The sequence below is a fragment of the Dufourea novaeangliae genome, unplaced genomic scaffold (genome assembly GCF_001272555.1).
Source record: "Dufourea novaeangliae isolate 0120121106 unplaced genomic scaffold, ASM127255v1 scaffold177, whole genome shotgun sequence".
In the NCBI taxonomy this organism is placed as follows: Eukaryota; Metazoa; Arthropoda; class Insecta; order Hymenoptera; family Halictidae; genus Dufourea; species Dufourea novaeangliae.
The window spans coordinates 2,739,795-2,754,760 of NW_015374070.1; the positions used below are offsets into that span (position 1 = coordinate 2,739,795).

Consider the following 14,966-nt stretch of genomic DNA (forward strand, 5'->3'; position numbering starts at 1 on the left):
AAGAACAGAATGATAAGCTACCTGAACGATTGGGTAAGGATAACTGTCAATGTGTAATTAAATGTCTTTACCGAAATTATAATGTAAACTGATCAATAAATCAAATAACTGTGAAACACTTTTATTCATGATAGTAGATATACCAGTAATTAATTCAATATGTCTTTTTAATAAATTAGTAATACATTTAAATTCAAAACATCCTTCTACCCTCTTCTTTCAAAATAACGGCAAACATATGCGAATAAGGACAAGTATTACTGATTTCCTCGAAAATAAGCATTGAAGTTGGCAGAATATAGTGGATCAAATTACTGATGCACCTAATAATAAACCTATGTTCGTGGACAATTCGACACAAACATTTGACCGTCTTAACCGAATCAAACTCTGGACTTTTTTTCTTTAACATGAACGTTATTTTAATAAATCTATTTAATGCAGCACTGTCATACACACCGTACTCTTCAATTAATACTATTTCGTTAGATTCACGAATGGTACATAGGTACTAGCTGCATCGGGTTCAGTGGACCACTGTTTACTTTACTCGAAATGCTTATTCAACGAGACTACGACGGACCGTTATTTTTATTCGTCGTGAGACCAGCGGCATCGACTTACCTTCTCAAATATTTGCTTTCAGATTCCCCGGTCGGCGATCATCGCCAGGCTCGCATGTTCCTTCAAACCGAGCTACCGTCCTCGAAGGCGAAGAGGGAGCAAGCTCTTCGCAGCATCCTCGCCGCGAGAAGACGACAGATCTTGAGCCAGCGGCCAATCGAAACACGGAATCTGAGCCGTGCACCAAGACCGGCTGATGTCGGTCTGAAGGATTCGTCGGACGTGTTGGAGGCGCAGGAAACCAAGCACGGTATGTACGTGACATCGTCGACCGATGAGAAAACGGAGCTCCCTATCGTGGTGGAACCGTCGGAATCGTCTAGCAAGATCATCGCTACCGATCCATCCGACGACGACGTGGACATCGAATTCGTCTCGAAGGAGCCAGAAAGCGGGCAGGTGGTGGCCGAGCAACAAATCCCAAGAAAACCGAGCAACGAGAGCATAGTCGTCCCGTCAAGCATCGAGGATAAACCGGCCTCCTTCGGTAACTCGAGAAGCAATTACTCGATCGGCCATAGAAATTCCTCCTCGCCTCCGTCCACCTCCCCGACGACTTCATCTCTGCCCGCGAGCGGTTTGAAAGCTCCGGATACGGAGACCCGTAAAAAGAACATCGTCTCGATGCCCGAGTCCCTGTACAATTACTTCAGGCCGGTCGAGAGTAACATACCAGTGGAGGATATGTCGCAGTTCCTTTACTTTGGCCAGAAGATCCAGCCAGAGACACAAAACAGCACTGGGAACAACTCGGTGGAAGCAACTCCGACCGTGCCGATCGCGTCCAGCTCTAGAAGACGATATTCGATGAAACGTACCACAACACCGGTGCCAGTGCCTCAACTGGAAGAGATCATAAACGAGGAGATGAATATCGCGGTGGAGAAGCAGATCGTCGAGAAGAACAAGGTATCGAAGATCAAGAACGCGTTCAGAAGCCCAGAGAACGGGGTTTACTACAGGAAGCCCAGACCGACGGATCCCACGATCATCGTCTCGAACGTTATTGCGACGAAGGAGGCCGTCAGAAATACCACGGATACGTACGTGAAAACAGACGACGATCAGTTTCGCGACGACAACCAGTCCGCTCACGCTGCCACCCAGGACCAGCTGCGGCACGAGAGAGGAAGTGTAGCTACCCACGTGCCCGCTGAAACGAGGAATGCGACCAACTCGACCCAGATACCGTCGCGGCAGCCTGTTTCCGCGAACCCGTACAACCCGCCCGCGGAAAGTGAAATCAGTTTTAGGGATCGTCCTACGGATATCTCGGACGATTTGAACGGAGTGGAACAGGGGAAAGCGACGAGTACCGCTCGACGACGGAAGACCGAGAATTCGTCCGTGAATCTGGAGAACACAAAAGGTACACGCAAAGAGGCACGTCAGATCGATCCCACGGGGTTCGACGACACATCGTCGACATTGTCGGACACAGAGATGTACGGGGAGCACACGGAACACAGGATAAGAAGGATCGACGTCTACGATACGAATAACTTCGATTTTTCCCGAAAGACCGATTCAACCATGTCCGAGCAACCACGCGCACGCGAGAGCAACAACATCGAAACCTCGACGTCGCGGGACAAGATCGATCGTTCGACAACGGAACCGTTTCGTATCGTTTGGACGTCGCCGGAAACATCGACCCTGAGGATAATCGTAACCGAGGGAAGCCTGGAGGAGGAGAGTTTTGCGATCGGCACCGACGCGGCGGAGAGGTATACCGTTAAACCGGTCGATTCCACCGAGGAACGGGTACGAAGCGTCGCTTCCGGCGATGTTCCCACCGCGAGTGGTTCGCCGGCTCCAACCGTCGTGTCGACCACGAACGACGACGCGAGCACGGCCACGATCGAGGTGGTGGCCACGAGGTCCAAGCCTCGGCATCGGGAACAGAAGCATCGAACGGAGAAGGACAAGGGTGACGGGGAGGGGAATCGGGATCGGGAGCAGCATCGACATCAAGAACAACAGCAGCAGCACGTGTACGCTTACACGATAACGAACGTGACGCGGCTATTGCGCAACTACACCGGACCTGGGCTAAGCAACGAGGAGGGACAAGGAGGCCCAGAGCGGGGCACCGGTACGACCGAGATAACGACCGGATCGGCGGTGCGGCGTCAGCCGCCGTCGCCGCCACAGCAGCAGTCTCTTCTTCTGCTTCCTCGTGCCGGTAGTGGTATAGAGGCGGCCCGAGCGCCGGCGGAACTCAGTGCCGGCACGACCGTCGAAGCAGTCGCAGCTGGTGTACCGTCCGCTGTTGGTATTCTGGTGGGGGAAACGCAGAAGAAAGTCGTTACAGTCGCGGCTCAGCCGGAGGAACGGACGGTCAACAGTACCGCCGCGCTGCAACAGCAGCTGATCGTAAACAAGAGCAAAGCAACAGAGGTGACGAGCAGTAGCAGAGGTGCGGTCCGATGGAATCACACTAAAGCACGGAACACGGACTTGGAGGGTATCGGTGACAGAAGGTTCCTCAGGAAGTCCGCGAGTGCGGTGCTTAATCAACGTATCGGCGGCGTGAACGGTGAGGAGGACGCGCTGGTGGGTCCTACGATCGCGAAGAGACGAAGGCTGACAAATGGCCAACCAGTTGGGCCCGGTAGGAGAGTGAAAGGGGGCAAGATTCTGGAGGAGGGTCATTTTAACGATCGCCCGGTGAATGGACCATCGGTCGTCGCCGCGAAGACGAATAGTTCAGGGATCGAGAGAAGCGTAGAGGATGCGGTGGAAGGACGTGGGTTTCGTGAGGTCGTATTGAATCGGACAATCGTGGGTATCCACTCGGAAAATATGACGGGTGAGAGTGACGCGATGACGGAACAGAGACAATTGCCGAGCACCACCGAGGTGGCCGATGTGACTACACCCCGTGTGATCAACGCCACCGAGGAGGAATGGAGCAATTCAACGGAACCGACGATTACTTCGACCGGTGGATACGTACAGATCGATACCAAAGACAAATCGTACGGGTCGCGCGGTGAAAATGAAAGTGTGCCCACGGCCGGTAGCTACGCGTTCTCCGTTGGGGACAGCGCGAAGAATGCGGAGAACAGTACCGTGGCCGGAAGCAGTTCGTCGACCGTGACAGTGACCGCGACAGTAGCCGACGAAACGCTCGAGCCCAAAGAAACGACACCGACCACCACCACCACCGCTAACACGCCAATGCCGGCGCCAGTTTTTCCAGTTACACCCAGAATAATCACGGAAACGGCTCGTGCGCAACTCGAGAAGGAGACTTTCACCGTGAGCCCGACGGAGTCCGTGAGCCAGACGACGGACGTCAAAACGACCGAACCGGATAAACCTTTCGGTATGTCGAATCTGGATCCGTCCGAGATCCAAAAGATGTACCGATCGAAGAACGTCACCGCGACGTCGATCACCACAGAAACACCCACCACACCGACGACCGCGGTCCAAATCGAAATATCAACGATACCGCAGGACCAAAGTACAATGTCCGCTTCGATGACCGCTAAGTCACCAGCTACCACCACGGTAGACCCCCGGAAACGCGTATCCGGGGAAAGATCGCCGGAAGTTAGGGCGCGTAACCTGTCCGACAAATCGAAGGACAAAGACGACGTTCTGCCTATAATGCAGCTGTACAACACCTCGGACATATTCAACGGCAGTACCGGCCAGGTGAACTCGTTCTCCCGCGGCACGGAACGACGAGTCGAGCTTCCGGTGGACTCGAAACCAGAGATTTCCAGAACGACCGAGAAAGTTAACGACACGGTTACGACGAAAAGTTCCGCGAACGACGTCACCACACGCCCGTCAGAGTCTACCAGAAAGGATAAGCACGATGAGAATCGTGAAACGTCCACCCATGTTCCGCCGACGGGTCCAGGCAGAGGGTCCACGAACGGGAGCAACAGGACCAGACACAGGCCGGTGTATCATCCGGCGATACTACCGGAATACAACGTTTCCGTGTACCCGAACGAACTGAACCGGACGTTCTTCGAGACCGGTCTGATATCGGTCAGTCCCAGGGAGTCGGTGAATGTCAGTGAAGTGATATCGAAGCGACACGACGGCGATGCCATCGCCTCCCAGGAGACGGTCGCCGTGGTCAGCTACATCTTGGCGACCCTCGTCGTGTTCCCAATCGCCGTCGGCGTTGGTCTAATTCTCAGAAGACTGATACTTAGGAATCGTAAGGTGAGTGTGACTGGATTCGGGTCATGGGGTAGGGGAGACTGGTCATAACGGTAGAAAGTATTTCGTCCACGTATGCATATATAATATAGGTCGTTGGAATGAAAGTGGTCGTTGTGATCTTCGGTGCTGGTTCGGTGGCCAGACTCCACGCGTGAAAGTTTGTGGAGGTGTAGGAATAAGGTTGGTGTCAGTGACCTGCTGCTCGCTTTTCGACCGCTACATTGACACATGTATGTATCCTCTTTTCTCCAGGCTTTGTTGTTGCTCTTCTTGCTCCCGTTGTACGAAGTCTCCGTCGTGGTGAAATTTTGTTTAAATTTACCTTGTTGCCTATGATATATTTTTGTTTCCTGTCAGGACGCACGAGTGGGTAACTGTTTTCTTTCTTAATTCATTATAAATGACTGGAATTGTTTGTGTGCGATCCTCAGTTGAAATTTAGTGAGTAATTGCTAGGTCGATCGAAAGGTCAAAGTCAGAATTTTGTTTTGACGATTCTCTTGTGTCTCTTCTGTTTACCAACAGTTCTCATTGGAAAAAATTAATTAAATACTCACGGAAATAGAAGTATATTATGCTTGTTCCGAACAGATTGGAATGTACGATAAATTCTCAGTGATTTCTTCAGATTACAATTTAATATTTATCTTCGAGCCTTTTTTCCGTTAGCTGTAAATAAATCAGGTTTCGATTTAACAGTGAGTAGGTACTTCTTTCATTGAATCTTTTCCATTACAGTTTCTATTATACTTCTCCCTTCCGTGAACTCCATATTAACCGTCTAATGAGAAGGTCCGGGTCGTATTCCACCCAAGTTATAGTTCCCCTTGTGCTGTGTTCACTCTATTCTTTAATATTTTATTATTTTCATTTTAAAATACTTTTTATTATTTAGTAAACGTTTAATACTTACATTATTATATGCCATACATATTACTGAATTATTATTCCTTATTACATAAAAAAGCAAATATACAATTTCAAGGTAATAACTTGCTTTTACCCGTCTGAAAATATCGAAAAAGACTTCGGGTCCGATCCGACCCCACCTTACCAAGTACGACCTTAAAACCCATCTTACCATTCGATGGTTAAATAATACAGATATATTTCACTGTCATTATTACAAAAATATAAATAGAAGGAAACTATACAATCAAGTATCATTGAACCCCAGTCACATTACAAAGTGCAGCCAGCGTAAAATAACCATTTCACATGAACAATCCACGTTCCCCCATTTCCGAAATACGACCAGGTTACGTTTCAGATTCTAGGTCAAGCGGATCAGCGGAACAAAAACGAGCAAAATATTTCCACGAAGTCGAGGAATTGCAATATAGAAGACGACAGGGATCGATCGAATGAATCACATCGAATAATATACTCCCGACCGAGCGTAGAAGGAAGAACGGTCGAAATGTTTATCCTTGAACCGTTGAACCTTTCATTTTTATTGGCCGCGATTCCACCGTCTGGATTTCCTTTCGGCCCTGCTGACCGAGAACGTTCTTCTCTCTCTCCCCCTGGCAAAAACATATGTATGATTTACGATCTCGCCCCGTAGTATCTGGCCGATGATCGCTAAATCGAAACCGCGGGTCGTATGGTGGTGCCACTTATGTACCGTTACGCGACCGGCGGATTATCAACGGGCATCCCCACGGGAGCATTTATCATCCGGCCATTAACCGGTGGTGGTGTGTGCCTTTCTTGTAATCTCTCTCGCGGCCCGCGGAATGGACCACGTCGTTTGTAGCGTCAGGTTGAACAGTTCGATGATTAGCCAACAAAGCGGGGGCCGCCCCCGGTGGAAGCGGTTTCGTGCATGAGAAATTAATTGGACTGGGATATCGCGGGGTAGACTGGCCGACGGCGGCGCTAACTTCGTGTTAGCGTGCATTCCCGGAGATCTATCAGAGGGGGGCTTTCCCCCCGCCCTCTTACGGGGCCTGTTGAATGAAGCGTAATGAAAGATCGCTTCTCCTGATGGAAATGGCCGTGACTGGTTAGGAAGTAGGTGCTTTGAAGACTTGTTAATGGCGTTTTGGAATTCCGGCGTGCATGGTGACATTGCCTAGCTCGCGGTAACTGGACATTTGTTCGAGTAGCCTCGGCTTAGTTGGTTCGCGATTGATAATCTTTTCGTATTTTTTGGAAACGTTTCTTTTAACGTGCCCGTTGAATTTGAGGGAGATTACTTTTTTGGAGTGTAGTAGTTTTTGAGTTTTGAAGAGATACTGGGAGCAAGGGTAGAACATAAGACATCCTTATGGAATATTGTGATATCTGGAGAAAATACTATTATCGATAAATATAAAAGTAGGTGCTTCATACAAAATTTTTTAATATATCTATATACTCTCTGGAAATATGTTCATTTCAAATATTCACTTGTATCTTGAAAGAAACGTATTGAGAAAGTATTGTAACATCTGGAGAAAATACCATAATTGGTTGATGCAGAAGTAAAATTTCAAATATACCAATATTTTCTTGGAAATTGAAGTTAATCAAATTCTCTCACGTCTTTACTGATATTGTCAGCTGAGTTTAAAGTCTCTTCGTAGAAACAGTATTGTTAATGACTAAATTGCGGACGTTCATGCAAATACAGATATTTATGGGGTAATATACACGGACTGGATCCAAACAGAAACTTGTTCAGACTATTCAGGGTTTCATCAAATTCTAAAATAGATAGAAAGTATATACATTTTTATATGTATAATTCATTAGGTATGTCTATTTTTTTTAACGTACCACATTAAGAAAAGTACTTTAATTTCAAAATTTTGCGTTAATAGTATCTTCAAGATTTTTTTACAGCACTATTGCGAAAGTGGGCGATTTTAGATAACTATCTGTGTGAGAATCTTATAAAAAATCTGGCTACCAGCATAAAAAATAAAGGCTGCTAGCATATACTGGCTGGTAGCATACAAAATATTTTGATAGAATACTGTAATGTCTTAAAAATTAAAGAGCACATGGGAAAAGGATGTGGGTCCACTGTTTGTATCAATTATGAAGTTTAAATACACATTGATGTATTTGTTACTGTGGAATTAACTTTTGTATTTTGAAGTGGGAAAAGATATGACAGTTACCTGTTATTTTATCTATATATTATCTTTCATAATAATTAGTTATGGATGCTCAGTGTTTAATGTTCGTTTTGTTTAAATTAGCATTAAGCGGACGCTCAGCCTTTTTTCTATTATTTTTCTTTAACATCAGAAGAGTCCAATCGTTCGTAGAACGATGACGAGAGACTAAGTCACGACGAAATAGAAATCACGACTTAAGAAACTAAAATCATGAATACGCAATATTTTCTTGTAATCCTCATACAGAATTTGAATAGAAAATAAAACAATATATTAATATGAGGGATCACCAATCGAATTTGACACATGCCAAAGTAATAATACCAGCAATATGTTATTCAATTATTCAATTTTCTATTTTACATATTATTTACACAAGCGTGAGAACAAACGTGTACAATTTGACAAAGGACTATCAAATCAATTAACAAATTTCCACCGTCAACTTCTCATATCCATGTTTTTGTATTCATATTATTAATATATTCAGAATTTTAAAGAACATCTAGCAATAATTCATGTCCAACGTCTATAAATACGTCTTTAACGATCTTTTAGGCTAGTGTGAAAATTCACAAACCATTCACGTACATAGTATTAATAAACCGGATCGTAACGCGATGTGTGTGTGTGTGTGTGTGTGTGTGTGTGTGTGTGTGTGTGTGTGTGTGTGTGTGTGTGACTTTATAAAAAATCGACCGCGTCCCTGAACCGAGCACGAGGGAACGCCGTAACTCGGTTGTCGAAGAATCCTCAACGATTCGTGAAGGTTCGTCAATGACTCACCACGTGGTGATCGTTCAATCAACAATTATGATCGCCAGGTTCATTGTATGAAAAGGATTACCCGGTGTCTTCCATTCAGCGGGATGGCGTTCCATCGTTAGGCCTATTGGACAGTATAAATGCTCCTCGGTGTAATGAGAAAATAAATACATACGGAATTATATAACGCGAAGATCGTTCGCGGCATTGTTCCCGATAAGCGTTTAATTGCGCGTCTCGCGGAGAGGATACTCGATGAACGCCATTTTCTGGAGAAACATCGAAATCAATCTACAGGTATCACCCAGAGTAGGGCAGAATTTTATTCGAATAATACACAGTGAAAAGCAGCAGTTAATGAGATTAAATAATTGTTCAACAAATGTCGATTCATTCATAAAGAAGTATTATTTTATTATAAAAATTGAAATTTTCACGTTTAAACAATTAAAAATGACAAAATATCTTTTTTATCTTTTATTCGTTATTCGAAACTTTTTATCTAGATAATGAGTTTGCCCATCTCTGGTATCACCTATAGAAAATCCAGGGTTGGAAACTTATGATATCGATTTAGGTTTTCGAAACAGTTATGACGAACCTTTATTCTGAATAACTGTTATGAACAGCCTAAATTTCAGACTACATCAATTTCAGTTACTAATTGTATGTATGTAACAGTTAATAATTGTATATATACAGTTTGTACATATATGTATATTTCCTTATTCGTAATAATTTTATAAAAATTCTGCTTGTACATAGTAATTCAAAACTGCAATGTGTTGTGATTTCATTCACTGTAGACTTCTGTACAATCGTTACGAGAATCGGTTCTGTGACCGTTTTGAAACTTATGTAGAGTCTAAAAATTAACGGTTATAGAACTGTTATGGGAGTTGATATAAGAACCTTAACTGAAACTGATGTAGTCTGAAATTTAGGTTTTTCGTAACAGTTATTCGGAATAAAGGTTCTTCATAATTGTTTTGGTCGGAATTTTTATGTAATAGTTTGAAATAGTCATTGTCGAAACTGTTCCAAGCACTGGAAAAATCTCGAAGAAAGTATCGGAGAAGATTATCGTGTTCCTACTTTGTTGACAGGAATGATCGAATAAGATATGACTGGCGATGTTTCACGCGCATCAATGTCAGTTTTACTTATGGAAATGCGTTCGTAGATCTTCCCCGTGTTCGAGGTTATGTCCATTGATTTGTAGAAGTATTTGGGACAAGTCGAATATTTTTAGCGCAACGCGACCATAAAAATCGGGGAACATAAATTCAAAGTTAACTGGACATTCACGGGTGTAAACTTGCACGGTGGTACAAAGGGTCACATGAAAAAGAAACGGGTGAAGGGAGAAGAAGGGGGGGTGGGGAAGAATGAAGAGGTGTAAGGGCCAAATAAATAGACAGTCGGCAAACCCGTTTCGGGGCTCCATAAGACATGGAATGTGCTTACGTGTTTTAATTTGAAATTAAAAAAAACCATGCACGAACGATCTAATTTTTAAAGATATCGATTAAACACGTAGCTTTATTCATCTTCAATATTACCTCCAAAACATTACATTCGAAGCCTGACGAATCTAATAGATTAATTAACACGTTGACTACCACTAGAAATTTGTCGAAAATATAATTAGACCATGGCTGTTGTGAGCAATCAAACAATCAAAACAATGTCCTCATAGCTAGATGCAACAAGTTTGGTCGACATTTAATCAGTGATCTGTACTACAAGTACACGAAGGGTCTGTACAAATTCAAACTAATTTGCCAATCAGCCGAAATTCCAGGAAAACTGTCGAATATTATCGACCCTAAATGTGAAAGTCATTTTGACTGGATTTCATGTAGACCCTAAGTGTTATATTCTTTCAGATTAGTTTGCTCAAATGAGTCACAAAGTCGAGAAAAAGATTTCTTCAATTAACATAATCCAATTGAGTTATTCATTGCAGTAAACAACAACATGTTGTCCAACTTGTCCTGAGCAACCTTAATCGTGTGCCATGTTTCACATCTATACGTTCAAAATAATTTTTTTAATTAAACTGTTTATAATACATTATCATATTATTTCTGTAAGATTTTACTAGTACTACTATACACTGTTGACTATCCTTCTAAATACCTACTTCGATCATTCGTGATCAGCCAATATGACCGTCACTCATACACAGGTGACACGTTCAATTAGAAACCTTACGTTTCACCTGAATTCAGGTTACATGGCAGTCAACGTGTTAAAGTAGCAAGTATTTAAAATTACCAATAAATCAGTTTAATACAAGCAGAATATTTTAAGTAGAAATTAATACTGGCATCAATTTGTCTTCTGTTTGATTATGAACGTGAAACCAATCCAATGTATACGTTCCGCTTGAGTGTTATTTACGTCGATAATTGCGAATTAATCTTCATTCCCTGATGTCAGCAGGCGAGTTTCGTACAGAAGCGCAAACGAAGCGTGCGCCACGTTTAAACGGACCACACGACTTCTTTACGTGTACGTTTCCAAGTAAAAAAACAAACATTCGCATACATTTCTTCTCATATTTGCGTCAATGCCGTTTGTTTTTTTTTTTAATCAACCGCCGCGATATTTGCTGGCTGTTTTGCATATTTCCAAGTTCACCGTGCATGGTGTTATCTCGCGAGAATTCGTGTTGGACGGCGTGTCGGGACGAATTCTTTTTTCGCCGTGGAATTACGATAAGACGCCTGTCGATAGGTGTATAATCGACTAAACGAGAGGTCGGATAAAGCGTCGCTGCCTGATAATTGGCGACAGGTAATTTTACGAGACGCGAAAATCGTCGACAGAAGTCATGATATTGCTCGAGCCGTGGGGGCAATAAACAGTTGCTGTTTTTACGTTAATTTTGCATAATGATGTTATTTTTCCGGCAGGTGCTCGAGGAATCGGACACATCGTCGGAGATCAGCTGCCGGAAGGACGCGCTGAACCTTGAAAACGGTGACTTTAAAACGTCCATCGAGAAGGCGATCACGAAACTGCCGAGGATACAACACTTGGTGAGTTGTCACTTTAACTGTGGATTATCGAATGTTTCGTGATTTTAATTCTGTATATTGTTCAATCGTTTGATCGCAATGGATTCTATCGTTACAACTTTGATAATCGTTCACAGATTATGAATTATTTCGTGTTTCGTTGAGTCATTAATTTATCATTACTATTATTTGATGGAGGACAGTAGTTTCTTTTCATGTAAGTATACTAACGTGATTTTAATACTGAGAATTATATAAACTTGACGAAATATGTAGTTTATGTAATATAATTACAGTGATGTGATTGATAAATGTAGCAACAGAAAGATTATTCGTGTATTTGTGGATGATTCATTAATGTTGTCGCATGCAGTGACACGGTACCACGCGTTGAAATCACCCGAGCATTGTCCGCGTTCCTGTCGACTTCATGATTCAGTTTTGTAAAAAAATATTCTTGTTTTAGCCATTTATATATCTTCTCGTTGTAACGTATTAATTATTTTTCCCTTTGAAACGCGTTTTACTGTATAGTATAACTCGAAAGTAATCATGCTATTTTGTACTTTAACTTTCGAACTGAACGCGTGTGCAGATCGATCGTAAAAGCAAATAGTCGCATAGTTAATAGTGTACAAATCAGCTGTACTTGAAGTCTAACATCGACCACTAATTACGGTTTTATCATGGAACCTATCTAGACGTCGCGATTGCATCTCTAACCGAGCAATTACATAAAGAACCGAAACAATTCCTCACTCGAGCTCAGATCAGTTTTAGTTTCTGTGTACGTAAAATTCTATACTGAACTTGTAAACACTTAGCTCGTGAATTCACGACCACACTATTCTTAGCAAAAATAAATGTTTCAGTAACTATCTAAACTGCACCAGAAACACAATCCTGTAATTCCTATAAATGGCACTTTTCTGATCATCTATGAAAAATTACAGTATCTTACAAAAGGAACATACACTTTGTCTGTTCATTCAACCGCAGTGAATTCCTTTGTAGATATATTTTTTTAAAATCGCTTGAAACCAACCTATAGAAAATCATGTTTTCATGAGAAACATGTTTAAAATTGCCATTGCCCTAGTTTTCACATAAGCACCAACCCCCTTCAAAGATTTATGTATGATTAAATTCTTAAAATCGAAGGTTGATCAACGATTTTTTTAGATAAAAATTAAACGATATGACAATTTTCCGTCAACATCAGAAGCATTATTTCGGTACGTTTCTGTTAACAAATGCAATTGCGTACGTATTTTCATCGCGCGGTGAATATCAAAGGGATCCCTCAGCTCCTTTCCAGAGATTTATTCGTCAGGCATTTTTGAATAATTACCGTTCAGCGACTCAATAACGCCTTTTTCTGTTCCCGCGCGCAGTGTCACGAAGCGGAGAAACCTCCGCCCCCGTCGTCGCAGGAATCCAGATGGGAGTTTCCTAGAGATAAGCTTAGGTTACAGACGGTTCTTGGCCAAGGAAACTTCGGTCAGGTAAGGCATTATTTTCTGCTTCGAGCGGAAACAGAAACACCGAGAGCTTGCGGCGCACAGTCGCGTGATAATAAATCGTTGGACGTTAACGCGAGAAACGTTCAGCGCTCGCAAAACCGCGAATTTTATCCCGCGAAACGGCCTTGGAATTCTTGCAGGAGCACGAGAAACGCGACGCCGCCGTTTCTTATTTTGATTAAGTGCCCCTGTTTCTTTACGATTCACCTTTCTTCTGTCCGACTGTAAAATCTTTTAGACGTAACTTTCCGTGACATTAAACTCATTTGTATTATATTGATTAACTCTTTTTTACGATTTACATTTTTCTTTGTCAAAGTACACTCAGATTTTTATGAAGTAACTTGTACAAAACGAAATAAAATGGATTTACATTTATCTTCCCAACGATTCGCTCAAGTTCCAGATAATTTGAAAATTTCATTAGACTTTAGGGAATTTATGCACGGATTTTCAAATAATTGTGTACGCAGTAAATACACAAAATCAGCAGTCAACTTATAGATAGCTGTTACATGTGAAATTACAGTCACTAGTATAATATTAACAATTTGATGGATGACGTAGTAGTACATACGTGTTTCCAAAAACAAAAGCTGGGGACGGTTGACGTAGTAGTTCGTCTTTCTTTAAATAAAAACTGAAATAGTAAAAAAATAGAGAAAAATCGCTTTTCCTATATATGTTAAGTTTGACAAATAAAAGTTAAGTAGCAGTTTCTGTATATTTTTAGTTTTCTGCATGATATAAATACAGCTCTTTCTGAACGCGCGATCTTAACTTAAACCCGTCCGTCAGCAAAGTATTAACTTTAGCGAACAGTTATGTGATAATTTGTGGAAATTTTGTGTCGTGAGATAATATACCTCAGTTTTTCAACACTCTGTACATCTGTAAATTTGTATTGCGTGAAGCTACTTGCCGTAGAGAATTAATAATTTTTCGAATATTCCTGACGCATAGTTCTTAGTAAATGAAATTCCAGAAATTACGCAATCGATTGTTGACCATAGATACCACAGTTGTTCAGTTACTTCTTGCGTAAGAAGACGTGGAATATTATTATCTTTATCGACACTGGTGACTTCGGGAAAATTGAATAATTCACTCGACACGTGTCATGTATAATACCAGGTTATCGCATAATTTTTGACGCGAAAAATGCTACTATATTCAAAAATCATCTCAAGCCATAAATAGCTCCTCGTGCAGGCAACAAACGGAGGAGATAGTTAAAATCATATTAGGCGGTCGCATTTACGTCTCAATTTCTATCATCCAGGTCTGGAAGGCTGAAGCTGACGACTTAACCGGTCATCAAGGAACGACTCGTTTAGTCGCCGTCAAAACAGTCAAAGAGGGTGCTTCCGATCGGGAGAAGGAAGATCTCGTTCGAGAGCTCGAGATCATGCAGCAACTTGGTAGCCATCCGAACGTTGTGACGCTTCTCGGCTGTTGTACCGAGCAAGGTAAGCTTCAACACGGTTTTTCATGAATTTGAAAATTAATCCTCTGTGTTTTGTGCTCTAATGTGCCCTAATGTTTGTATACTCGTTCCATCTAAATCACTATTTGCACTTGTTGATATCTACAGGAACGTTTCAAGGAAATAGACCAAGAAGGTCGGGAGTTTGGGGAAAATGTTTTATAGAAAATCTATTGTTTATAGGATCATGGAAGTAGTAGATGTGCTTCCAGACCTAGATTAAATACCTTTCCACTTTCGA

The 14,966-nt window shown here is 42.5% G+C and overlaps 1 protein-coding gene across 1 annotated transcript in view; it reads left to right on the top strand.

The window, feature by feature from the left end:
• The first annotated feature begins 555 nt into the window (after window positions 1-555).
• Window positions 556-14,966, top strand: part of LOC107190325 (serine-rich adhesin for platelets-like) — a 31,605-nt gene continuing 17,194 nt past the window's right edge. The window contains exons 1-4 of the mRNA XM_015579117.1: window positions 556-4,815; window positions 11,612-11,737; window positions 13,111-13,221; window positions 14,522-14,708. Coding sequence (XP_015434603.1) covers window positions 556-4,815; window positions 11,612-11,737; window positions 13,111-13,221; window positions 14,522-14,708 — 4,684 coding nt within the window. The remainder of the gene's footprint in view (window positions 4,816-11,611; window positions 11,738-13,110; window positions 13,222-14,521; window positions 14,709-14,966) is intronic.